Source organism: Aquarana catesbeiana, linkage group LG03 (assembly GCF_042186555.1).
Source record: "Aquarana catesbeiana isolate 2022-GZ linkage group LG03, ASM4218655v1, whole genome shotgun sequence".
Taxonomy (NCBI): Eukaryota; Metazoa; Chordata; class Amphibia; order Anura; family Ranidae; genus Aquarana; species Aquarana catesbeiana.
This window is the reverse complement of record NC_133326.1, coordinates 211,444,776-211,471,687: the sequence shown is the minus strand read 5'-3', so window position 1 is coordinate 211,471,687 and position 26,912 is coordinate 211,444,776. Positions and strand designations below refer to the sequence as shown.

Genomic DNA, 26,912 nt, shown 5'->3' with positions numbered 1-26,912 from the left:
ACTGCCCTGACTACATAGGAAGCGCTGGCAAGATAGTGTAGGACTTGGTGTCACCCTTATTCGGAAAGGGGTACCATTTATATGTGGACAATTATTACACGAGCGTGCCACTTTTTAGCCACCTTTTTGATCATCAGATTGGAGCATGTGGCACCGTGCGACCTAATCGCCGGGGCTTTCCCCAGCGGCTTGTAGATTCCCGTCTTAGGCTGGAGGAGAGAGCCTGCTTGCAGTGTAATAACTTGCTCGCTATGAAGTGGAGGGACAATAAGAATGTTTTCGTTCTTACCTCCCTTCATGCAGACACGACGGTCCAAATTACTACGGCGACTGGTGTTGTGGAGAAACCCCTCTGTGTCCACGAATATAACCAAAATATAGGAGGGGTGGACCTCAACGACCAGTTGTTGGCGCCGTACCTAGTTGCCCGTAAGACCAGACACTGGTACAAAAAAGTGTCTGTTTATTTCAACTGGCTTTGCTGAATGCTTATGTGCTATACAGAGCTTCAGGACGGACTAAATCCTTCCTTAAATTCCAGGAAGAGATCGTCAGAGCCCTTCTGTTTCCAGACGGTGCTCCACCTCACCATCCTCAACCAAATGCAGCAAGCCGGCTACATGAGAGGCATTTTCTATATGTTCTCCCGAGTACCCCTACCCAACGAGCCCCCCAAAAAAGATTTCGCGTCTGCAGCAAGCGCGGATTTAGGCGTGACACCCAGTATTATTGTCCCTCCTGTCCTGACAATCCTGGTCTATGCATTGGTGAATGTTTTGAATGCTACCATACACTAGTTGAGTTTTAGCGTAGGGTACAGCACTGCACAGACTAGGACACACTTTCACAGGGTCTCCCAAGATGCCATCGCATTTTGAGAGACCCAAACCTGGTACCAGTTAAAGTTAAAGTTACAAAAAAAAGTGTAAAAAACAAAAAAAAAAAGTAAAAAAAAAAAAAAAATATATAAAATAAAAAAACCAAAAATAGTTGTTGTTTTATTGTTCTCTCTCTATTGTTCTGCATTCTATACTGCAATGTTTTATTGTTATGTTTTTATCACGTTTGCGTTATAGGTATGCAATTTTTTTATACTTTGTTTTTTTGTTAACCACTTTTTTGTTTTCAGGTACGCCATTCAGCTGCAGAGCGGATTTATTTATCATGACAGCAACAGCGTTTGCTCCCACGATACATAAAGCCGTGACTCCAGCGCTGTCGGAGGTGATTTCACCACCAGTTACATACTTCAGCATATATGCCGAAGCGTAGGGGCAGCAGTGGGTGGAGGAGCGATTTGCTCCTGCCTTTTGCGGGAGGATGCCCCCATGCTTCGGCATATATATATTTTAGGTAGGCACAGGTTGCGTTAAATGTTCTATTTTTTACTATGTTTTTTTTGTATTTGCTTTGCAGGTATGGTAAGTATTACTGTTATAGTGTAATGTTACTTTGTTTTTTTTGTTAACCATCATTTGCTTAGCAGGTACGCCATTCAGTTGCAGCGCGGATTTATTTATCTTGACAGCAACAAAGTTTGCTCCCACGATACATAAAGCCGAGACTCCAGCGCTGTCGGAGGTGATTTCACCACCACAGTTACATACTTAAGCATATATGACGAAGCGTGGGGGCAGCAGAGGGCGGAGGAGCGATTTGCTCATAACTTTTGCGGGAGGATGCCCCATGCTTCGGCATATATATACGGTGCATGTATGCCCATCATTAGAAGTGGGCGGATGAAGGGAGGTATTCTAATGGTGGGCATACCCACCGATCAATATCTTTTTTTCGTTCAGCCCACAGGCTACATGAAAAAAAAGTTTACAATATATGCCCAACAAGGACCAGCAACGTACTGGTATGTTGCTGGACTTTGAGTGGTTATACCAGAATGATACCTGCAGGTTTAGGTATCATCTTGGTATCATTCTTTTCAGCCAGCGGTCGGCTTTCATGTAAAAGCAATCCTAGCGGCTAATTAGCCTCTAGACTGTTTTCACAAGCAGTGGGAGGGAATGCCCCTTCCATGTTTTTCTCTGGCTCTCCTGTCTCAACAGGGAACCTGAAAATGCAGCCGGTGATTCAGCCAGCTGACCATAGAGCTGATCAGAGACCAGAATGGCTCCAAACATCTCTGTGGCCTAAGAAACCAGAAGCTATGAGCATTTCATGACTTAGATTTCGCCGGATGTAAACAGCGCCACTGGGAAATTGGGAAAGCATTTTATCACACCGATCTTGGTGTGGTCAGATGCTTTGAGGGCAGAGGAGAGATCTAGGGTCTAATAGACCCCAATTTTTTCAAAAAAAGAGTACCTGTCACTACCTATTGCTATCATAGGGGATATTTACATTCCCTGAGATAACAATAAAAATGATTAAAAAAAAAAATAAAAATGAAAGGAACAGTTTAAAAATAAGATAAAAAAGAAAAAAAAAAAGAAAAAAAAAAAAAAAAAAGCACCCCTGTCCCCCCCCTCCTCTCGCACAAAGGCGAACGCAAGCATCGGTCTGGCGTCAAATGTAAACAGCAATTGGACCATGCATGTGAGGTATCACCGCGAAGGTCAGATCGAGGGCAGTAATTTTAGCAGTAGACCTCCTCTGTAAATCTAAAGTGGTAACCTGTAAAGGCTTTTAAAATCTATTAAAAATGTATTTAGTTTGTCACCACTGCACGTTTGTGTGCAATTTTAAAGCATGTCATGTTTGGTATCCATGTACTCGGCCTAAGATCATCTTTTTTATTTCATCAAACATTTGGGCAATATAGTGTGTTTTAGTGCATTCAAATTTTAAAAAGTGTGTTTTTTCCCCCAAAAATGAGTTTGAAAATCGCTGTAGGGCATTTGCTTTAAAAAAAATATATAATGTTTGGGGGTTCAAAGTAATTTTCTTGCAAAAAAAAATAATTTTTTCATGTAAACAAAGTGTCAGAAAGGGCTTTGTCTTAAAGTGGTTAGAAGAGTGGGTGATGTGTGACATAAGCCTCTAAATGTTGTGCATAAAATGCCAGGACAGTTCAAACCCCCCCCCCAAATGACCCCATTTTGGAAAGTAGACACCCCAAGCTATTTGCTGAGAGGCATGTCGAGTCCATGGAATATTTTATATTGTGACACAAGTTGCGGGAAAAAGACAAATTTTTTTTTTTTTGCACAAAGTTGTCACTAAATGATATATTGCTCAAACATGCCATGGGAATATGTGAAATTACACCCCAAAATAAATTCTGTTGCTTCTCCTGAGTACGGGGATACCACATGTGTGAGACGTTTTGGGAGCCTAGCCGCGTACGGGACCCCGAAAACTAAGCACCGCATTCAGGCTTTCTAAGGGCGTAAATTTTTGATTTCACTCTTCACTGCCTATCACAGTTTCGGAGGCCATGGAATGCCCAGATCCCCCCCAAATGACCCCATTTTGGAAAATAGGCACCCAAAGCTATTTGCTGAGAGGTATAGTGAGTATTTTGCAGACCTCACTTTTTGTCACAAACTTTTGAAAATTGAAAAGAAAAAAAAAAAAAAAATACATTTTTCCTGTCTTTCTTTATTTTCAAAAACAAATGAGAGCTGCAAAATACTCACCATGCCTCTCAGCAAATAGCTTGGGGTGTCTACTTTCCAAAATGGGGTCATTTTGGGGGGTTTTGTGCTATCTTGGCATTTTATGGCCTTCGAAACTGTGATAGGTAGTGAGGAGTGAAATCAAAAATTTACGCCCTTAGAAATCCTGAAGGCGGTGATTGGATTTCGGGGCCCCGTATGAAGCTAGGCTCCCAAAAAGTCCCACACATGTGGTATCCCCGTACTCAGGAGAATCAGCAGAATGTATTTTGGGGTGCAATTCCACATATGCCCATGGCCTGTGTGAGCAATATATCATTTAGTGACAACTTTTTGTAAATTTTTTTTTTTTGTCATTATTCAATCATTTGGGACAAAAAAAAAAATATTCAATAGGCTCAACATGCCTCTCAGCAATTTCCTTGGGGTGTCTACTTTCCAAAATGGGGTCATTTGGGGGGGGGGGGGTTGTACTGCCCTGCCATTTTAGCACCTCAAGAAATGACATAGGCAGTCAAACTAAAAGCTGTGTAAAATGTACCCTAGTTTGTAGACGCTATAACTTTTGCGCAAACCAATAAATATACGCTTATTGACATTTTTTTTACCAAAGACATGTGGCCGAACACATTTTGGCCTAAATGTATGACTAAAATTGAGTTTATTGGATTTTCTTTATAACAAAAAGTAGAAAATATCATTTTTTTTTCAAAATTTTCGGTCTTTTTCCGTTTATAGCGCAAAAAATAAAAACGGCAGATGTGATCAAATACCATCAAAAGAAAGCTCTATTTGTGGGAAGAAAAGGATGCAAATTTCGTTTGGGTACAGCATTGCATGACCGCGCAATTAGCAGTTAAAGTGACGCAGTGCCAAATTGTAAAAAGTGCTCTGGTCATTAAGGGGGTAAATCCTTCCGGGGCTGAAGTGGTTAAATTAGCATATCACCACTCACTATCTCTGCTGGGGCTAATATTGCAGCTACTGCACCAACGCTGGGGATTATTATTGCAGAAACTGACACCAATATTGGGGATTATTATTGCAGAAACTGACACCAATATTGGGGATTATTATTGCAGAAACAAAATGTGCCAAATGTTGCAGTGGAAGGGGGAGGGTTATCACGCTTTATGTGATAATGACTAAGCCCCTCCCCTTCATGACATAATCGAAAGGGGCAGAGCATTGGTGACCTTAAAATGATGCCCCCCCCCTGAAAAAAGTTCTGCGGACGCCCATGTGTACAAATTATAATAAAACTAGTAAAGTTACATACCCTGATGCCGTGAAAAATTAATGGGAAGCCTTTTTTGGGCAGTCTGTCCCATCGCAAGAGTTTGTTTACCACAGTTGGATCTGCACAGACCTCCAGTTCAGTGTGGTAGAAAAGCTTTGAAGGTAGATGGATCAGAGCCGCATGTGACCGATAATTCTTCATTAGTTTTGTGATCTTTCAAAAATAAAGGAAAAAATACAGGTTTTGCAAGAAGCACAGTAGAGAGTCATGCCTATTTGTTAAAAAATAAATTGTAAAGGAAAACATAATACACATGCGCATATTATTACTTCTTGGTGTAACTTATCCAGTTCTAACTTATATTAAGTGATGATATACATACCAACAATGGATTGTAGTTTCCACATGCTCCATAGGTTTCTTCATCTCGTTGGTAAATTGGTAAAGACATCAGCCGCTCCAACAGGGATATGCTAAGTCCATATGCCAAAGCCAATTTAGACTTTATTACTGGTCCAAGTTGCATAGGATCTCCTGCAAGAACGATCTATCAAAAGCTTCAGGTTAGCTAATAAAATGGTATTAAACACAAAAACAAAAGATGTAATATATATCAACTTACCAATCTTTAGATGTGGTGGCTGCATTTGTCACTTTTAGGCTTTTTTTCCCCCCCTTAGGGTGTCTGCATTCTGGGTAGTAAAGCAGACACCTTTGGACAGCAGCATTGTCAGTCCGGGGAGAGGGTACTGTTAGACCAGCAGATTTAGATGGACTTGACTATCAAATTGAAGCTGAACTTCAGCTAGCATTTTAGAAGCAGTTATAGCAAACTATAGTAACTATGTAACTGGTCTCAGGAATCTAAGTGCTCACGGTGTTGTAAATTGCTCACGCTGTTAATGAAAAAAAAAAAAACGCATGAGATTCCTCGTCTTGTTAACAGCACGTAAAAGCACAGCCAACAAGTGGCTGAAGAGATACAAGGTCCGTTCGGATAGCCGTGGGTGACGTCAAAAGAACGTGGCCCCTCCTCCCGTTTTTTACGATTTATGGCCTACGGGACTTTGTCAGCAGGGTGGAGCCAGGACATCACCCGACATTTAATATAGGCAAACCGTAACCAGCGTTACGTAGATGCTCAGGGACTTTGAGCATGAGCATTTCAATAAAAAAGCCCCCAGAGGACAGAATGCTAAACTACACACACTAAAACAGGGAAATAGAAAGTTTCCTCTCAAATGTTAAAAAGGAGGGCCAGGCAAGACTGTAAAACACAGACCTCCCACCATAATAATTTAATAAAAAAATTATTATATCATAAAGACCCGCGGTTTTTCGTTACAAAAACAATCATACCTAAAATTATAACCTGAATATTAAGAACATACAAAAATATACTAAAAAAATTACCTGTCTGAAATAAAACAGTTAAGATCAAATTCAACATTTAATCCAAAAGGAGAGAGTACTTTGGTTTCATAAATTCAAAAAGATTCTCTCTTGCTTAGTTGTCTGGATGAAATTCCCCCCCTTCAATGTTTATTCACTTTTTCTAGCCCCCAAAATTTGAGGCATCTAGGGTCCCTATTATGACACGTCTAAAAGCGTTTGGGCACGCTATGGGACCTAAGGCCTTTTTGAATGTTATTCGCATGTTCCCCTACACGTACACTGAATGACTGAGAGGTCCTACCAATATATTGAAAACCACAGTCACATTCAAGTATGTAAACCACCCTTGAGTGCCACACGTGATTAAATCTTTCATCTTGTAATTTTTATGGGTAACTGAGGATGAAAACTTTACGGTTTTTATTGTTATAACGGCATTACGTGGCTCGGGAGGAGGACCCACATTTTTTAACGTCACCCGCGGCTATCCGAACGAACTTGGTATCTCTTCAGCCGCTTGTCGGCCTTGCTTTTAATTGCAGTTAACAAGACGAGGAATCTCGTAAGTTTTTTTCATTGAAACGTGAGCAATTTACAACACGGTGAGCACTTAGATTCTTTTTATGTATTATAATACCATTGGATTTCGGTGAGCCACTTACCAGCTGAGACCAGTTGTCATCTGCTTAAATCCAAATCCCTGGGTCAGCGGGAAAAAAGCAAAGTTAGACCTTCTGTGGTACAGGGGTCAACTCTTTGAGGTGAGCGAAGCAACCCGCATGTTGGTGGTGGGATTATTCACAAAATGAACTTTTGATTCCTGCACCATTGGAAATCTGTCATCAGAGTTTATATCTGTGGATCTGTCTCTGTGGACTTTTATATGCTCATTATTTATTGCGCTGCACTGTTTATTTTATTACTGGCTGAATCACTAGGTGAAAATAAAAGGAAAAAGCCTAAGAAAAGAAAAGGAATGCAGCCACTACATTTAAGAACTGAAAGGCTACAATTGAATACATTTTTGTTTTTGGGTTTAATGCAGCTTTAAATACTTACTATAAACAGTAAAAAGGAAAAAATAAAGCTGAAGTACCTGTCCAGTTACTTCAGATACTAGACCCAAAGGTATGAGGCACTCAGGCTCACTAGCCTGCCCAGCTTCATCAACAAATACGTGAGTAAAGTGTCCGACCCTGGAAAAAGTCAAAGTCAATACCAGTTTGATTCCTTATTTTGTCTTCATAACTTTTTGGTTTTGTTGGAATGATTTGGCACTCAGTATCACATTACTGTTATTTTACAAGTTGAAAGATGGCATATTCATGAGTTTTAATCCTAAAACTCCAAAAGCACTAGACTGAACTTCAGAGATAAGTGAGGGAAGTCACTATTGCACATACTCTGATACAAAAAGTCTGTATTGCACTACAATTACATACCTGCATTATGTTTGATATAACATGTCCAAGTCTTTCTCTCTTGCTCCTACCTAACTTTATTGGCCATTGTAAGCTAGGATTTAACACTTGTCTTGTAGGACTATAGAAATGTGTATTTTAGTTTTTTAAAAATCTCTCAACTGAAAAATATGTTTTTGCCTTAAGGGGGGGGGAAGAGGCCTTTGAGGTACAGCGCCTAAGCAATAAGCTATTCTAAGAAGCAAGACATTCAGTACTATAGCCAACTCAAAGATCTACAAGCATATTAACATTAACTATTTAAGTGCATTCAGAAATGTCTAAAATTTACCTGTGTCACCTTACTTCGTAATAGCAAAATATGGGCACTGTACTACAATATTCATGCTATATCATCACACAGCAGCATACAATGTAACACTAGCTTACATACAAATCTGCAGATTATCAAGGTGGAATATGGTAAACATGATAACAATGTAGTAAGATTTAGGCCAACATTATGGTTAATATTTTTTTTAACCTTCAAAACAGGAACAGGATCAACATGTAACCAACCTTAAACCAATCTGATAAAACATTCCAGAACTACTGCATGTGGAGATTATAATCCGAAAGCGAGAAGCCTTTTCAATATTTTCCCCCGATCCACAGTATGGCTTTACCAAGTCGTGTATAGTCTAATAACAGAAATGTAAAAAGGTTTTGTGCTTGCTGATAAAAATAGGATTTTTCCATCATACTTACCTGTAAAATCCTTTTCTTCGAGTACATCATGGGACAAAGAGTCAGGCTAATTAATATTAATTACCTACTGGTACATCCCAGAGCAATAGCCTTGAGGGCAGGGAGACACCCTGCCAAACAATAGCTATCAGAACTTATACGGCAGCCCGCAGTACACTGCGGCCAAAAGCCGAATTCTTGGCTGCTCGAACATCCACTTGATAAAATTTTGTGAACGTATGCACTGAAGACCAAGTAGCAGCTTATAAATCTGAGCCACAGATACCCGATGGCGAAAAGCCCAGGAGGTTCCTACACCCCGGTAGAATGAGCTCTCACCCTAAAAGGGAGGAGCTTTATGTTTCAGACCGTAAGCCGGAATGATCAATTGATGGACCCAATTGGCAATGGAAGCCTTGGAAGCTGCCTGCCCCTTCTTGAGTCCCTTTGGTAAAACAAAAAAGGAGTCTGATCCTCAGATCTACGCAGATCTAGACAAATAAACTTTGACTGCCCGGACAACGTCCAATGAGTGCAGTCGTGTCTCTTCTGCCGAACAAGGCTGAGAGAAAAAAAAGGAAGGCAAAATAATGTCCTGATTTAAATGAAAGGCTGACACCACTTTTGGCAAAAAGGATGGAACAGGTCGTAACACGACCCTGTCGTGGTGAAGGATCAAGTATGGTTCCCTGCACAAAAGGGTCGCCAACTCCGACACCCTTCTAGCCAAGGTGATGGCCATCAGGAAGGCTAGCTTGCGCGATAGCAAGTCTAATGGAATTTCCTTGATAGGTTCAAATAGTTGTTTCTGTAACAGACAACACCAAGTTCAAATCCCAAGGACACATAGGTGACTTAATGGGGGAGAAGCAAGCACGTTACCCCCTGCATAAAGGTTTGTATCAGTGAATGGGAGGCTAAAGGCCTTTGGAAGAATACTGATAGGGCCGAAACTTGACCTCTGATTGTACACAAAGCCAATTTGATTTCCACAGCTGACTGTAGAAAAGAGAGAATTCTCCCAATCACGTATTTCCGAGGATGCCTTTTTCTGGCTTCACACCAAGTAATATAAGTCTTCCAGACCTTATGATACATTTTCCTAGTGACAGCTTTTCTAGCATTCACTAGGGTAGACACTACTGGTCCCGAGATGCCATGGTCCTTCAGCACCCTGTCTTCAATAACCATGCCATCAAATTAAGAGAGTGTAAATTGGGGTGGAATATAGGACTTTGATACAGAAGATGGGGGCAACGTGGAAGCGTCCATGGCCCGTCTATTGTCAGTCTCACAATCTCTGGGAACCAGGGCCTTTTGGGCCAGGCTGGTGCCACAAGAATGACTGGAACCCCCTCTTTCCGAACAACATATGTGGAAGGAGAGGGATCAGAGGAAAAGCATAAAACAAGGGAGTACTGGCTACCTGGCACTATCAGAGCATCTGCTCCGATTGCCAGAGGATCCCCTGTTCAGGACACAAATTGCTGTAGCTTGTTGTTGAACCTGGATGCCAATGGGCCGACCTCTGGCCATCCAACGCTGGTAAATTTCCTGGCACACCCCTGGGTTTAGGGACCCTTCCCCCGAGCAGATCTGCTGGTGGCTGAGACAATCTGCCTTCCAGTTCTCTACTCCCGGGATATGGACTGCCGATATAAATCGGCACATGTCCCTCTGCCCAGGCTAGTATGTGGTTCACCTCTTTCAGAGCTGAACGACTCCTGGTACCGCCTTGGTGGCTTAAATAGGCCACTGCAGTGGCATTGTCGGACTGAACCCGGCAGTCCTGAAGCTCCACCATCCAGGACCGTAGGGCCAGACATACTGTCCGTAATTCCAGGACATTGATGGGCAGGATCTGTTCTGTCCCTGACCATTTCCCCTGAGCTGTGAGCCCTTCTAGGGTTGCTCCCCAGCCTGAGAGACTGGCATCTGTAGTCAGTACTCTCCAAGTTAACGGGAGAAGGGATTTTCCTTTCGCAGGTTCTGATCTTGCAACCACCAGTTTAGACTTAAGTGTGCCTGAGGAGATAAGCACATTGGATAATCTGTCTTCTGTTCCAGGCCAACAGGATGTCTTGTTGTAAAGGCCTGGAATGGAACTGGGCATAGGGCACTGCCTCGAAGGAGGATACCATCCTCCCTAGAAGACTCATACAGAGCCGAATGGAGGGTTGTCTGGTGCCCCTTGTCTGACGCACCTGAACCTTCAGGGCACAGATCCTTACAAGTGGCAAGAATACTCTTGCTTGAACCATATCTAGGATAAGACCTAAATACTTTAGACTTTGAGCTGGTTTCAAGGCTGACTTTTTGGTATTTATGATCCAGCCTAAGCTTTTCAAATATCGCACTGTGCATATTTTGCTGTTATAGAGCCTGTAATGAGTAATCTCTGAGCAGAAGGTCATCCAGATACCCGAGCACTAGGATCCCTTGGGTCCTTAAAAGGCCCAGTACTGGTGCTAGCGCTTTTGTAAACACCTGGGGAGCTGTAGAAAGCCCGAAGGGTAGAGCCACAAACTGAAAATGACTTTCCTCTACTGCAGAACATAGGAACCTCTGGTGAGAATGAAACATAGGTATGTATAAATATGCGTCTTTTTTAAATTAATGGAGGCTAGAAAGTCTCCCCTCTGGAGTGAGGCTACTACTGAGCAGACAGACTTCATCCGAAAGGACTGTATCAGTATATACTTGTTCAGGGATCTTGGGTCCAAAATGAGCCTTGTGTCCCCATTTGGTTTCTGAACCGTAAACAGGTTTGAGAAAACCCTGTGCCCCTTTCGGATACTGGAACCTCTACAATCGCTCCTTGATGCACTAGATGTAGTGCCTGAAGTAATAAGTTTCTTTTTGGAGGATCCGAGGGAATGCTGGATCTTAAAAACCTCTGAAGGGGAACCCCCCGCAACTCCAGCTTGTAACCGCGAGATATAATTGAGGTGACCCACTCGTCCTGAATTATTGTTCTCCAAATGTCCGCAAAGTGCAGCAGCCTTCCCTGCACTCAATAGAGTGGGGGCATCCCTTCAAAAGAAGGGCTTGGTGCTGGGTTTATAAGAATTTTGGACCCAGGGCTTCTTCTGGCCCTGCGGCTTGCCCCTAGCGCCCTGTTGGCGGCGGAACTGCCTTCACGCTGAGACATTGGAGGAAGCACTCCCTGAGGTTTTAAAAGAGGGACGTTTGGTGCTTTTCTTCACAGGAAGTAGAGAACTCTTCCCTTCGGAAATCTTTTCGATATATTTGTCCAAATGATCACCAAATAAATGTTCCACGTGAAAAAGGGAAACCGGAAGCTTGGCTGACCAGTTCTTAAGCCACAAGAGTCTGCGCATATGTACAGACGAGAGAGCCAAACGAGAAACCTGCTGTATTGAATCCTGCTGTATTGAAGGCGTCAATAGCAAAACACAGCGTCTTACTTTCAGGCAGATCATCCTCCTGGTTAGGCCTATCAGGCCGTTTGACCTGATCCTTTACAGACTGGCAGATACAAATTGCTGCAATAGCTGGCTGAATAGCTGAACTGGCCAAAGAAAAGGAAGCCTTTAATAATTACTCCAAATTCTTGTCAACAGGGTCTTTCAAACCCTGTGCGTTATCTACCGGACAAGTTAAGTTCTTGTTTAACCCTTTCATGACTAAGCCTATTTTTTGAAATTTGGTGTTTACAAGTTAAAATCCGTATTTTTTGCTAGAAAATTAATTAGAGTACCCAAACATTATATATAATTTTTTAGCAGAGAATCTAGAGAATAAAATGGCGATTGTTGCAATATTTTTTATCCACGGTATTTGTGCAGCGGTGTTTTAAACGCAAATTTTTGGAAAAGGGACACTTTCATGAATTTTAAAAAATCCAAACAGTAAAGTTACCCCAATTTTTTTGTATAATGTGAAAGATGATGTTACGCCGAGTAAATAGATACCAAACATGTCACCCTTTATAATTGCACGCACTCGTGGAATGGCGACAAACTACGGTACCTATGAATTTCCATAGGCGACGCTTTAAAATTTTTTTACGGTTACCAGGTTTGAGTTACAGAGGAGGTCTAGGGCTAGAATTATTGCTCTTGCTCCGACGATCGCGGCGATACCTCACATGTGTGATTTGAACACTGTTTACATATGCGTGCGTGTCTTCCGTATGCGTTTTCTTCGCTGCGCGAGCTCGCGGGGACAGGGGCACTTTAAAAAAATTTTTTTTTTTTTTTTTTTTACTTTATAAATTGTGTTTTAAAAAAAAAATTTTTTTTTTTTACTTTTATTGCTGTCACAAGGAATGTAAACATCCCTTGTGACAGTAATAGGTGGTAACAGGTACTCTTTATGGAGGGATCGGGGGTCTAAAAGACCCCCGATCCCTCCTCTGCACTCCAAAGTATTCAGATCGCCGAAAACGGCGATTCTGAATACTGTGTACTTTTTTAAATTCGGCGCCATTGGCAGCCGAGTAAACGGGAAGTGACGTCATGACGTCGCTTCTGCGTTTATAACGAGAAGGCTGGAACGAAGCCGCCCACGGCTTAGTTCCAGCCCGCCCCCAGCTGCCGAAGGTACCCGATCGGACACCGGGCCTCCCGATCGCACGGGAGGCCTGGTAACAGCGGCGGGAGGGGGGGGATGTCCCCTCCCGCTCCTCCGGTATAACAACCGAGCGGCTTTTAGCCGCATCGGTTGTTATACTTGGGTAGCCGATCGCCCGCTGGAAACAACCGTACCGGGATGATGCCTGCAGCTGCGGGCATCATCCCGGTATAACCCCGGAAAGCCGAGTACGCATATCTGCGTACGGTCGGCGGGAAGGGGTTAGGGTAGAGACTGCTGCATCTACTGCTGGCATGCTCCATTTTTTAATGAACTTTTCATCCATGGGATATAAAAAGGGAAAACCTCTTAGGAGGAACAAAAATACTGTCAGGATGTTCCCAATCAGCATACACCGCCTGTTCCAACAGGGGGTGTAGAGGGAAAGCCTGTGCAGCCTGACGAGGCCTCAGGGATCCCAAAGAGGACCAGGGGGGCTCAGTCACCTCTGCAAGAGGCAACTTAAAGGCAGAACGAACCATTTTGGTCAGAGTCAGGATCAAAAGCCTCTGTGACTGAGAGGCAGACATCAACTGGATATCCTCTTGTCCAGAATGACCGGAAGTAGACTCATCTGCCGGGCCCTCCACAGAGCCCTGAGCTTTAAGCTCTTCCCCATCCTAAACCCATTCCTGCTCCAGACTAGGAGACTCCGGGGAGGGGGGATCTGTCATGCTTCCTGCCGCCCTGCGGGATGGAGGCAATCATGCCAGCAATCCTGTGCTCTAACCCAGCTAGGGCCGAGGACAGTTCATCCTTGGCGATAAGGGGTAAAGCAGCAGCGCTGACTATAGGCACAATACCAGATAGACGCAGCGGCTCAGATTGCCCGGAAGCCTCTGGTCTTTCAGGGGATACAACACTAGGGACACGACTAGGTTCATCAGGAACTACTGACGACATAGGTGTGCCCTTCCCTGTAGTGTTAGTCCCCCTCCTCTTTTTTGAAGACATTTACCAGCCTCAAAAAGAGAGTACTTGGGTGTAGTATTAAAACACCTCAGAAGGGAGACCCTTTAATAGGGCTCGCCAAGCCCCTATGTAACAATTCTGCTAAGCACCTTTAGCCTGCCAAGCAACACTTGGTGACTCACGTGACCTTGGGTAAGGAATAATGAACCGCTGCAAGTGTCTGTTCAGAGCCTTCTCTGTGTCCCACAGCTGCCTTCTGGAAGCACTGCATGCTTGGCCTACACAGCTTAAATAAGCTGGGTGTGCGCCGGAAAGTTCTGTGCGTGGTCCCGGCGTGGCTGTATTCGCGTATGATGTGAATCCTCGTGCGTCCAGATAAAGGCTACTGCGCATGTGCGGCGAAACCGCATGCACCATGGCCGCCAAACAAACTGCTAAGCCCACTGGTGCTTTTGCGAATGTACGTGCACCATGGCCACCAAAGCAACAACTGCTGAGCACAGCGGCACTCTTGCAAACACACGTGCGCTATGGTGAACCAAGGTGAAATGGCGCACCGTCGTGCGCCATCATACAGGTAACAAACAGCCAGACACAAGCAAAAAAAAAGGTACATTTTGCAAACACCCACAGCTAGCCCAAAATGCCCCCATATGGTCACCGCACACAGGTGTCCAGCCTCTAGCTAGCTTGACTGATTGTTACAATCAATGAGAAACCCCACAATAGTAGGTAAAGGGGTTTGTTTCACTTACCCGTCCAGGTGCAGGGCAGCTTGGAAACTAAGAGCCCAAACTTCACCCATCACGACGGGTTCTAGTCACTTTAGAATCTTCAAGAACTGGGTACCCTTTTCATGTTTAGGGTCCACTCCCTTGGACATGTACAGCAGTGGTGTCCAGGATTCCACTTTGCAGGGTCCATTGGCCGCTTTACATGCAAAACCTCGCAGGATCTTAAGTCTTCTTTGTGAGGCTCGGGTACCATTTATCCAAGCATATAAAGCCTGTGTTAAATGGATCCGATCGGTCAATCCCTTGATTCATTTAAGAACCATTTGTGGGACTAGAGACCTGGAGCTCAGAGAGCTCAAACAAACCGTGCCATCCACCTTGCAGACACTGGTAAAAAACGGAAGTGCTTCCTTTGTGGGAGGGGCTATATAGGGGGATCACTTCCTGTCTGATGACCTTTGGTCTACAAGTGTCCATTCACGTGGAGATGGAGTATAACCCAGTAGGTAATGAATATTAACCTGACTCTGTGTCCCATGATGTATATATATAAAAAAAAAAAAAAAAAAAAAAGCATTTGTAGAATTAACAGTTTATCATCTGAATACAAATGAATCCTCAAATGTTCACTGTAATGTAAAATGGCAACAGCAAATTAAACATCTGGGTTATGAATTGGCTCTTACTAGGCCAACATCTGCAAAATATATATTATAGTCAATGGCTCAACAAACACACGAAGAACACAGAAAAAAGCGATCTGGACTAAAAGAAATTCTCACATCAGAAGGAAATCAGTACAGCCTAGTCATTGAATAAAAAAAAAAAACAAAAAAAAAACACCCAAACACCACAACAACGCCCAAACAGTTGAAAAACCTATTCGTGCACCTTTAATGCACTGGAGCCAATGATAGTAATTTAAGGCCTAAGTATATGTAAGGGTGATTAGGCGAGACGGGGAGCAGAGGATCAGTCCAATCATGTGATTGTTCTGTTGTCAAGGTGGAGAAGAAATATATTTTTGTTGTGAATACATTTAACCGCTTGCCGACCGCCTCACGCAGATATACTGCGGCAGAAGGGCTCGTACAGGCAAAATCACATACCTGTACATTGCCCTTTAAAAGGGGGCCAGCAGGCGGGCGCGCACCTGCGGCAAGCTCCGTGAGTCGGGTCGCGGGTCCCGCGGACTCGATCGCCGCGGGGATACCCACGATCGCCTCACGGGGATACCCACGATCGCCTCACGGGGAGATGCTGATGTAAACAGCATCTCCCCGTTCTGCCTAGTGACAGTGTCACTCGATCTCTGCTCCCTGTCATCGGAGCAGAGATCAGTGACGTCACACACACAGCCTATCCCCCTGACAGTTATAAAACACTCCCTAGTACTGATTTAACCCCTCCCCGCCCCTAGTGGTTAACCCCTTCACTGCCAGTGTCATTTACACAGGAATCAGTGCATTTTTATAGCACTGATTGCTGTTCAAATTACAATGGTCCCAAAAATGTGTCAAAAGTATCCGATGTGTCCGCCATAATGTCGCAGTCACGATAAAAATCGCTGATCGCCGCCATTTAAAAAAAAAAAAAAAAAATAAAAATGCCATCAAACTATCCCCTATTTTGTAAACGCTATAACTTTTGCGCAAACTGATCAATAATCGCTTATTGCGATTTTTTTCACCAAAAATATGTAGAAGAATACGTATCGGCCTAAACTGAGGAAAAAAATGTTTTTTTATATATTTTTGGGGGATATTTACTATAGCAAAAAGTAAAAAATAATGCGTTTTTTTTTCAAAATTGTCGCTCTATTTTTGTTTATAGCGCAAAAAATAAAAACCGCAGAGGCGATCAAATACCACCAAAAGAAAGCTCTATTTGTGGGGAAAAAAAAAGGACGTCAATTTTGTTTGGGACCACGTCGCACGACCGCGCAATTGTCAGTTAAAGCGACGCAGTGCCGAATCACAAAAAGTGCTCTGGTCAGGAAGGAGGTTAATTCTTCCGGGGCTGAAGTGGTTAACAAAGCTTTGTACTTGTAACAAAACAACAATTCTAGTGGTTTCCAGTGTTAATAAGAATGGGCAGATTTCATAGTTAGCTATACCATCAAGACAAACCTGTTCAACAAAGCACAGTACTAAGCCAAATTACCTCTTCTTGGCGACTGGAAGCATTTACCCTAACCATGGTTCCAGGTTCCAAATGTCCGCTTTCATGAAGACGGAGGCAGACAAGATCAGCAGCACTGTTAGATGGAGCACACACCAATATACGACTATCGGGCAAAGCATAATGGATCTACAAAGTATAATATTGGTCATTGTTGACTACACAGGATGTAGGGTATTTATATATTAAATACCTTATTAGCATAAAAAAAAACGATTACATCAGTATATACCGTGGGAAGACTAGCTCAAGGTAGCACTAAAAAGCCTAACTCAATGGTTGTGTGTATGTAAATACAAAAAAAAAAAAATCAATAAAAATTATTGTTTAGAAAAAAAAAAAAAAGCCTAAGTCAAGGAATACAAGGACTTTAAATAGTTTATTTGGACCAAGCTGGCCCAAATTATTTTCTTTACTAATCAATGCAGCGGTTGTCAGTACTGTATAAACTGTTTGTAGCGCTGCGTTTCGGTAGCCGTATAAGGACGTCTCGTTCCTGGAACAAAATCGGGCCGAGTGCTGCTCAGCCATTTATAGAAATGTTATTTTTTATTGTTTTTTTTTTTTAAAGAATTTTTATTTTGTGGGATAAAGACAGGACATTAGAAAGCATATTTGCGGGCACAGACGCTGTAATAAACAGTAGAATACAGAAATTAGATCATTTAAAATAGGTCAATTGTTACGTAATGTAATTAACAAGACAATACACATCAGCCGACTGGTGGGACCTGATGGATGGGCGAAGCGTCGCTACGTAGAAGCGCTCTGTAGGAGACCTGGCGCCACTGCTCCCCCCCGCACACCCGCTCAGCTGGTAATAGAGAGGAGGAGGAGGCAGGGAAGCTGTGGAGACGCTGACGCCGTGAGATAATGTCGGCGCGGCCCGGAGAGAGGTAAAGAGGAGAAGCCGCCCACCCCTAGTAGCTGTGGGGACTGAAACGCACCACTTTTGAGGACGCCTGATGTCTGGAGGGAGCCGGGTGCTCTGAAGCAAGGGGCAGAGAAGCAGCCTAGAGCGGCTCTGGAGGTGCAGGTCGGCTAAACTTTATTAAGGTAACGCTGCAGCTGGAGGGGGGTGAGCCGTCACAGGGACACAGCGAAACAGGAATAGGAAGAAGTGAGAGGCTGTGAGAGCTCTGTGTATGCCTGTATCCCCCCCCTGTATTCCCTCTGAACTGCCTATGGAAAGAGTGTAGTCGGAAATCAGGGGTAAGAAATTAAACTCTTCATGCACATCTCCAGGAGAATAACTCTACTACTGAAATATCTGGATTTAAGATTTAAAGGTTTAATTATATGCGCCAAAAGACTGTAGGGACAATCTACACAATATTAACAACCAAATGAGATGTGTTTACCTGTTTGCAGATTTCTTTTGTAGATGAACTGCGTATTTATGTACTTAGCGTAAACGCATGTGTTCACCTGCACCCCCCCGTGTCTCCTTGATCTCTCACGATAGAGGAGGAACGGGAATCTAGGGGGAAGTAGACTAATTACCTATATAAACCTCCAGGAGAATTGACTTTGCTATTTGTCTATGAAAATATCCGGACTTGAAAATTAAAGTCTCAACTCTGAGTGTGATTAGATTGTAATGAAAACTTTTACAACAGCAATAATCAGTTGAGGCGCGCTCACCAGACTGCAGATGAATTGGGCAGACGGATCCATTGGCTTTTTTTTTCTCTCATAGCTATTTCTCCCATAGACATTTTATTTTTGGAACCCTCTCTGACCCTTTTGACTCAAAGGTTTAGAAGTTTAGAAGTCTTAAGTACTGGCTACCCTGGGCTACCTGGGGTATACAGCGAACATTTATCACAGGGAAAGAAGGGTAGAGAGGTAGGTGTAAGATTAGCCTAAGAGGAGCCGTATATCCTAAGCCTGGGCTTGGTGGTTAATACGGGCTCTGCAACAACTGCCTATGAGGCTATCCCTCTTCAATAAATGACCAGCGACCATCTGGTCTTATAAAGGATCATCTACTACCCTGGTAATCGGGGTGTAAAGGAATCTAGGCAGCAGTCTTGCGGCAGTCTTGGGTAGTGAATATTACTGCTCAGACTAGGACGAGCAGGGTCGGATAGCGGGTAAAACTTCTGCGTAGGGCCCCCCCACAGACCCCCGCGGGCCTTGGGGGATCCCCCGTGGAGTTAACACAAGAATCTCTGCCTAGGCAGACTCAAGTGACTTGCCCACCTACATATGAAGATCAAGAGAGGGAACTGAGGGAGCTGGCCCTGACCCCCCCCTCCCCCCCAAGGAGTAATTCGTGTATGACCCTCAGGACTATTGCGTAGGCTCGCACTAATTTTCCGGTGTAGTGTGGAGTACCCCGAGATCCGGGGAGATGAGGGGGAAGGCAACTAAAAGTAATAAAGGAACTAAAGCCGCACCAAGCCCAGGTGGGATCCAGCGATACATGTTGACCGAGGCTAGCATATTGGAAGATTCTCAAGGAAGTCCCAGATCGGGAGCATCCTCACGCCCAGGAACAAACAGAAAGGGGCACCAGAGGAGAACAGAGGGAAAAGCGTAAGATCAAGGATCAGCGGAAGCCAGCAGATGTATGGCTTTGAGGCCCAGGAAGGCCCCCATGGGAGAACCGAAGATGAAGACCATGCAGTGGGGAATAAACCCCCACTGCAGCTTGCACAGGAGCAAGCCCCGCACATTAAAGAAATGCTTGCTGAGTTGCTACTGAAACTGGAGATCTCACTAAAAAAAGGCATTGCGACTGTAAGAGTAGATATCAGGCATGTATTGAAAAGGGTGGAGGAAACGGAGGACAGATTGGAAGAACATGAGCGGATGCTAGACGGTATGAGTAAGCAAATAAGAGATCTACAAAGGGCAAACAGAAGCCTCCTTTATAAATTAGAAGACCAGGAGAACCGCAGCTGACGTAAGAACCTGCGAATCAAGGGTCTCCCAGAGAAATATGGGAAGGAAGATTTGGTGCCGGTACTACAGCAACTGCTAAACCCATTGCTGGATAGAGAAATAACTGCCCCTCTAAGACTAGATAGAGCCCATAGGATCGCACGATATCCCCGAAATACATCAGAGAACCCAAGAGACGTGATAGTGAAGTTTCATTATGAGGATGAAAAAGATAAAATCATGGGAAAATTGCGACAGCGGGCAGACTTAAGCTTTGAAGGGGCAGAAATACAGGTGTACTCAGATTTATCGGCAGAGACCCTCGCAAGAAGGAGGCTGTTGAAACCGCTGACAGGCCTATTGAAAACGACAGAAATATTTTATCAATGGGGGTTCCCGGCCTGCTTGATTGGAAAAAGGAATGGGGGAACGGCAGTGCTTAGATTCCCAGAAGATCTCGAGGACTTTTGTTACAAGTTGGACATTGCCCCCCCATCGATCCCTGGTTGGGGTGTTGAAGAGAATATAGCACCAGCGCGAGATACAATAGGGCAGAGGGAGGGAAGGAGCACAATGGTTAATGCAAGCTAGTGATAGGGTTGAAATAATGACAGAGTTCCATTTAAATTGTTTGTGCTTTTTCTCTTCTGTGTACGTATCAATTGATCTATTTAAATTGTTTGTGCTTTTCTCTTCTGTGTACGTATCAATCTGTATCTAGATGGAATTTGGAACTGCTGAATAATCATTACATGTTCGCTGATAAGAAACTCTTTGTACCTTAACCTCATTTGGTAATGCCGATAAGATTACTGCTTGTAGAGCTGCCTATAAAAGGCCTTTGAAAGAAGTAAAGGGTGCAGTTCTCTCTTGCTCCGGACTGTGACACAGACTAATCTGACTCCGTGTCATTATTCTTATAGAAGCAATAATTTGACAAAGCAATATAAACTTAAAGCAACTTATTTAAGAGTTGCCCCTAACATTTTGGCGCCCAAACAGGGACTCACCAAGTTGCTACAAGAGGTGGCTGAGCTACGCTGACGGAACGAAAGGACAGGCATTCCGGGAACCACAGATCGAAAACCTGCGCAGGTAAGAAAAAGCTTTATTTTTCTTATATTCTGTGCTCCCCTGATTTGTGCCTATCCGTTCTGTCAGTTACGGTTCTCCTGGTTTTAAAACACCAGCCTCTGTAGTGGTGAGTCTAGAATTACTGCATATTTTAGTTTATATTGCTGGAATTATTTGTTTGTTTGTTGTCTGTGTCTGTCTGTCTGTCTTGTTGAGAAAGTGAATGAGCCTTGCCAAGGTTGGTATGAATTGAAAGAATATCATCCCAATGAGCAACGGAATGCGCCTTTCAGGGGGTCTGACGCTTACGTTTGATATTCAATTTAGTTCATAAACCATAGACGGGTTGAGAGTATAAGCCCTGTCTGCTCCATAAAGCAGGGATAAGAGTGCATGAGAGGGATCCCAGATACGGGGAGGGAATAAGGTCTCCATAAAGTCCGGAGATCTAGTCGGATACCTGGCCACTTAAAGGAATGCTTGTATATGTTGTAGCCGCATTCTGGTTTGTTATTGGGCTAGCATATAAAGTAATTATTTGTTAGTTGGGCTAGCATATAAAGTAATTCGATTTCAGAAATCTCATTCCGGAGAGGTTTTTAGTATTCTAGCACCCTAGAAGGAAGGCAACGAGGAACTAGTGTAACTTAGCTGGTTTGTTATTGGGCTAGCATATAAAGTAATTATTAATTCTTGTATATGTTGTAGCCGCATTATATTGTACACTAAGTGTCCCACACGCTACCTAGGCAGGACTGTTAGAATAGGCCAGAGGAACACAAAACCCCGTCAGGGAATTGTGGCGCACTATACGGTGCCACAGATAATTAAGAACATTTATGGGAAAACCGAAGCACAGGACTTAAAGGATGTCCTTCGTAAATTTAAGGTGAAAGGAGCAGCGGGTTTAGACCCGGATGTATGGAGGAAAATAGTGAAAAAAAGTGAAATAAAAAGGGACAGACAAGGAGAGGTGTTAGAGAAGCAATGGATGAGTCAGGTTCAATGCTTAATTAAGGTTTCAAATAGAGCAAAAGAAGAGGGGTGGAAATATAATCCAGACTGTGATGGTTGGGATATGAAAGATAGAAGAACAAAAAATGTTGAAATTTTAAATAATCTTAGCTCAGCCATCCCACCCCCATATACTGACATAGAACGTAAACCACACAAGATATATCCTGTACTTGAGGGGAGAGGATGGGTTTGTCAGCATTGTGGGGCACAAAAACCTCATCCAGAAACTGTAGCTCCCGTACGCACTGATACACGCATTATAGCAAAGGATGGGGAGGATTTATGCAGACATAAAATGACTCTGACCCTGTTTAACCAGTTTATGACTGACCTGCAGACCGAGCTGAGGGGGATGGCAATCTGGAGACAGGACACGTCAGACACATAGACTCAAGGGCCCCCTTTTTTTATTGCTAGATTAGAAGCTTTCTGTCAGGCAAAACAACAGGAGAGGGGGTCAATATCACCCATGAAACAAATGCCAGGACAGACTGTATCAGAATTTTACTTATCTATGGAAAGTATGATGGCAGATGAGGGATTGGATTTGGCTCTGCCAGTCACGATCCGAGCCTTCAATAGACAGTTTATGGAAGGATTAATTCCACAGATAAGTGAAAGACTGAAAGCTTGCACACCACCCTTAATTTGTTGCGATTTTTGGCAGAAAAGGGTTGTAAGGTTAATAAGAAAAAGCTGCAGGTGTGCCAGGAAAAAGTTATCTTTTTGGGACATTGTATATCACAGGGTACGAGACATCTCACTGACGAGAGGGAAATATTTACACTGACTCTGCCTACGCTTATGGTGTAGCGCACGATTATGGCCACATATGGAGGGCTAGAGGTTATCTGACAGCAGCAGGTACACCTGTAAAACATGGAGAAGGGATTAAGAGAGTCCTGAACAATCTTCAAAAGGTTAAACGAGTGGCCATTATGAAGATAGCGGCACACACGAGTGCAAAAACAATTGAGGCAAAAGGAAATGCATTTGCAGATTTGACTGCAAAACAGGCAGCTCTAGGGGAAGGAAGCCCTGAGACATTAGCAGCGGTAGAGGTGAGTATCCCAGAACCAACATGGCAGCAGCTGAGTAAATTACAGGAGCAAGCAGGGGAGAGCGAGAAAGATAAGTGGGTCAGGATGGGAGCAGCACCAGACCTTGACAATGTATGGAGGGAAGGAGGCAAAATATGCCTACCTGCCTCTCTGTACCCAGCAATGGCAGCGGCAGTTCACCTACCCACACACGTCAGTTCCAATTCCATGTATAGGATTGTGAACCAAGGATGGCTCGCCCCTGGATTCAGTAGCACTGCAAGAAACTACTGTGCAGCCTGCCAAATCTGTCTCCTGAATAACCCAGGACAGAAAGTGAAAACCCCACGAAAACACCAGGTCCGGGCCCAATACCCCTTCCAGAGACTGCAAATTGATTACATACAAATGCCTAAGAGCGGCCCCTTTGAATTTGTCCTCGTGTGTATCGATTTATTCTCAGGTTGGCCCGAAAGTTATCCAGTAAAATCAGCTACAGCTAAAGCCACAGCTAAGAAACTGATCACTGAGTTAATACCTAGGTTTGGTCTTCCTGAAACCATAGAATCAGATAGGGGGACACACTTTACAGGAGAAATCATGCAAAATGTAATGACCATGTTAGGGGTTCAACAAAGTTTTCACACCCCTTACCACCCACAGAGTTCAGGATCAGTGGAGAGAGTAAATGGGACAATAAAGCTAAAAATACAAAAAGCCATGCAAGAGTTAAACAAGCCTTGGCCAGAATGCCTGCCTCTGGCTTTATTCTCTATAAGGTACACTCCAACAGGAAAAACAGGATTATCCCCATACGAAATACTTTTTGGGAATGCACCTAGATTAGGTTTATACTTTCCACAGAGTATGCAATTGCAATGTGATAGTTTGACTGCATATGTGATACAATTACAACAACGTCTAACTAAGATCCACAAAAGTGTGTATTCTTCTCTTCCAGACCCTAATTCAATAACAGGTACACATACTCTGCTACCAGGGGATTATGTATATGTAAAAAGACACACCAGAAAGTCATTGGAACCCAGGATTGAAGGTCCTTATCAAGTACTCTTGACCACAGCCACCTCAGTAAAGCTGGAAGGAAAACCTACCTGGATACACGCATCACATTGCAAGAAAACAACATGATGAAATATCTACTTACATATTTTTTTTGTTGAAGATTGTTGTTTTACAAATATATGCATGGACTCCTGGTATTAATGTACTAAGTAGAGGAAACAACAACTTTCGAATGGGCTATAGATGATCTTAAAGTAGCAAATGATTCAGGATATGAGATGAATAAGGATTATAATGTAGGTAATTAACACTAGAACATACCCTACAGAATAACCTTGTATCCGCAATAATTGACAAAGGTAGACTAGTGCATCTTTCCTCACAGATACAACAGGATACTGCACCACATTGGTGGGATATATTTAGTGGAATGTCTTCTACAGCAACCAATACCTTTCACTGGTTGTTAAGTCCAATGGTAATTATTATTCTAATATTAATATCACTTACAATCACAAATATATGTGTATACAGGAAAATAAATAGGAAAATTAGGAGAATAGACAGGGCATACCGATAAATGTGTATTGACATCACCCTACTCCTATAAAACTCCTCTTCTTGAATTTTAAGATGTTGGTAATACCTAGGGGGATGGGTTCTACCCCTCTGACAACTCGCGGTCAGGAAAAGGACTCTGGGGAAAAACTGACTAGAACTTATTCATGAGGACCCAGGGGGAGGGAGAGGATAATGTCAAAGGGGGAAATTGATAGGGTTGAAATAATGACTTAGAGTTCCATTTAAATTGTTTGTGCTTTTTCTCTTCTGTGTACGTATCAATTGTTCTATTTAAATTGTTTGTGCTTTTCTCTTCTGTGTACGTATCAATCTGTATCTAGATGGAATTTGGAACTGCTGAATAATCATTACATGTTCGCTGATAAGAAACTCTTTGTATCTTAACCTCATTTGGTAATGCCGATAAGATTACTGCTTGTAGAGCTGCCTATAAAAGGCCTTTGAAAGAAGTAAAGGGTGCAGTTCTCTCTTGCTCCGGACTGTGACACAGACTAATCTGACTCTGTGTCATTATTCTTATAGAAGCAATAATTTGACAAAGCAATATAAACTTAAAGCAACTTATTTAAGAGTTGCCCCTAACACTAGTACCCAAGAAGCATAGTTAGGGGAAGGAGCGCAGTGCCGATATGAGCTGGGCGGGGGGGGAGGCCGCCGGGGCGGTGCGGGGGGTTTCCACGACATGAGCCCTACAGGGAATATGGGTGCAGGGTGTCATCAGATTGAGGGAGACCACCCAACCCATATTGTGAACAGAGGAGTCTGCCCCGCTAGAAACAGGCGATCTGTTCCAGACGAGGGGAGGGATGGGGGGGTAGGAGGGGAGGGTGGGGGTGTTTTTTCCCCTTTTCTTTTTTTTCTCCTTCCTCTCTCTCTTCCTCCTGTTGTGCCTCATGGGACTGGCCAGACGCTCCTTCCTGAGATGAAAAATGGGAGTAGTAAATTTTGTCACTTATAATGTAAGGGGACTGAATACAGAAAAAAAAAAGATATAACATCAATCAGGAACTGCAGCTTTTTGGAGCAAATGTGGTGTTCCTGCAAGAAACCTATATTACGCATTCAGGAAGGGGACTGACATCGCATCTGTTCCCAAAGTGGCTATATGGGGATGCAGGATCAGCACATTCAGGGGGAGTAGCTATTGGGTTTGATAGAACAATGATGTTCGAAGAAGAGGAGCGACTGGCCGATCCAGGAGGCAGGTTCCTTTTTGTGAAGGGGAAAATGTTTGACACTTGGATTACAATGGCGAATATTTATGCCCCTAATAGAAACCCGGAGAACTTCTTATAGAAAATTTTGATGAAACTAGAATCCTTTAAAAAAGGCAAACTAATAGTTGCAGGGGACCTGAACTTGTGTATGGACCCTGAGGTGGACACATCAAGGGGCGAGTTAAAATCGGTTACACAGGGCGGGACACTCAAAAAAATGTTAAAACGCCTTCAGTTAATGGATGCGTGGAGGATAAGCCACTTAAAAGATCGGGATTATACTTTCTTTTCTTCTGTCCACAGATCATTCTCGAGGTTAGATTACATTTTAATAGAACATCAGTTGGTCCCTTTTCTGAAGGTAGCGGAAATTAAAGCTATTACCCTGTCCGATCACGCACCGGTGAAAATTCAAGTAGAGATCGCTGGGGTGGATCGGCCTAGGATAAATTGGAAGCTTAACGACTCCCTCATCCAGGATCCAGACGTAGTTGTGAAAGTTGTGAGCAGGAATTGAAAAGTTACTTTGAGATTAATGATACAGAGGACATATCCAGGGCCACCCTTTGGGAAGCACATAAAACTTATATAAGAGGGATTTGGATTGCTATTGGAACGGGGAAAAAAAAAAAAAAAAAAAAGAGAGGGGGAAAAAGTTGACACGTTTATATAGGGAGATCCAAGAAGTAGAACAGAGTACAAGACCCAGGGGGCTCCCAGAAAAGCATGAGCTAATGAAGAAAAGAAGAGACCTGAATGAGTTATTGGAGAAGGAAAGGAAATGTGCTTTCGACATGATAATGAGTTATTGGAGAAGGAAAGGAAATGTGCTTTCGACATGATAATGAGTTATTGGAGAAGGAAAGGAAATGTGCTTTCGACATGTTAATGAGTTATTGGAGAAGGAAAGGAAATGTGCTTTCGACATGATAAATAAAGAGATGTACCAAGAAGGTAATAAATCAGGAAAGTGGATGGCAAGAAGGATTAAGGAAAAAAAGAACAGGACTTTTATACCTAAAATGAGAGATGAAGAGGGGAACTTAGAATTTTCTACTCCTAAAATTGCTAGAATATTCCACTCTTATTACAGTGCCCTATATAAGGTAGGCCGGAAAGAGAGATTGAGCGATAACAAGAAGGAAAGGATAAGGGAGTACCTGCTGGGACTAGACCTTCCCAGGGCAGAAAGGGATGTGGTCGAGTGCCTTGATGCCCCTATATCTCAGGAGGAGGTAGAAAAGGCGATAAAGAACACTGCCCTGGGAAAGAGCCCGGGCCCCGACGGAT

At 43.3% G+C, this 26,912-nt stretch overlaps 1 protein-coding gene across 1 annotated transcript in view; it reads right to left on the bottom strand.

Moving 5' to 3' along the window:
* Positions 1-26,912, bottom strand: part of MOV10L1 (Mov10 like RNA helicase 1) — a 286,876-nt gene that overhangs the window by 32,310 nt on the left and 227,654 nt on the right. The window contains exons 17-21 of the mRNA XM_073619737.1: positions 16,760-16,906; positions 8,187-8,308; positions 7,304-7,403; positions 5,195-5,359; positions 4,852-5,025 (exon numbers count right to left, since the gene is read on the bottom strand). Coding sequence (XP_073475838.1) covers positions 4,852-5,025; positions 5,195-5,359; positions 7,304-7,403; positions 8,187-8,308; positions 16,760-16,906 — 708 coding nt within the window. The remainder of the gene's footprint in view (positions 1-4,851; positions 5,026-5,194; positions 5,360-7,303; positions 7,404-8,186; positions 8,309-16,759; positions 16,907-26,912) is intronic.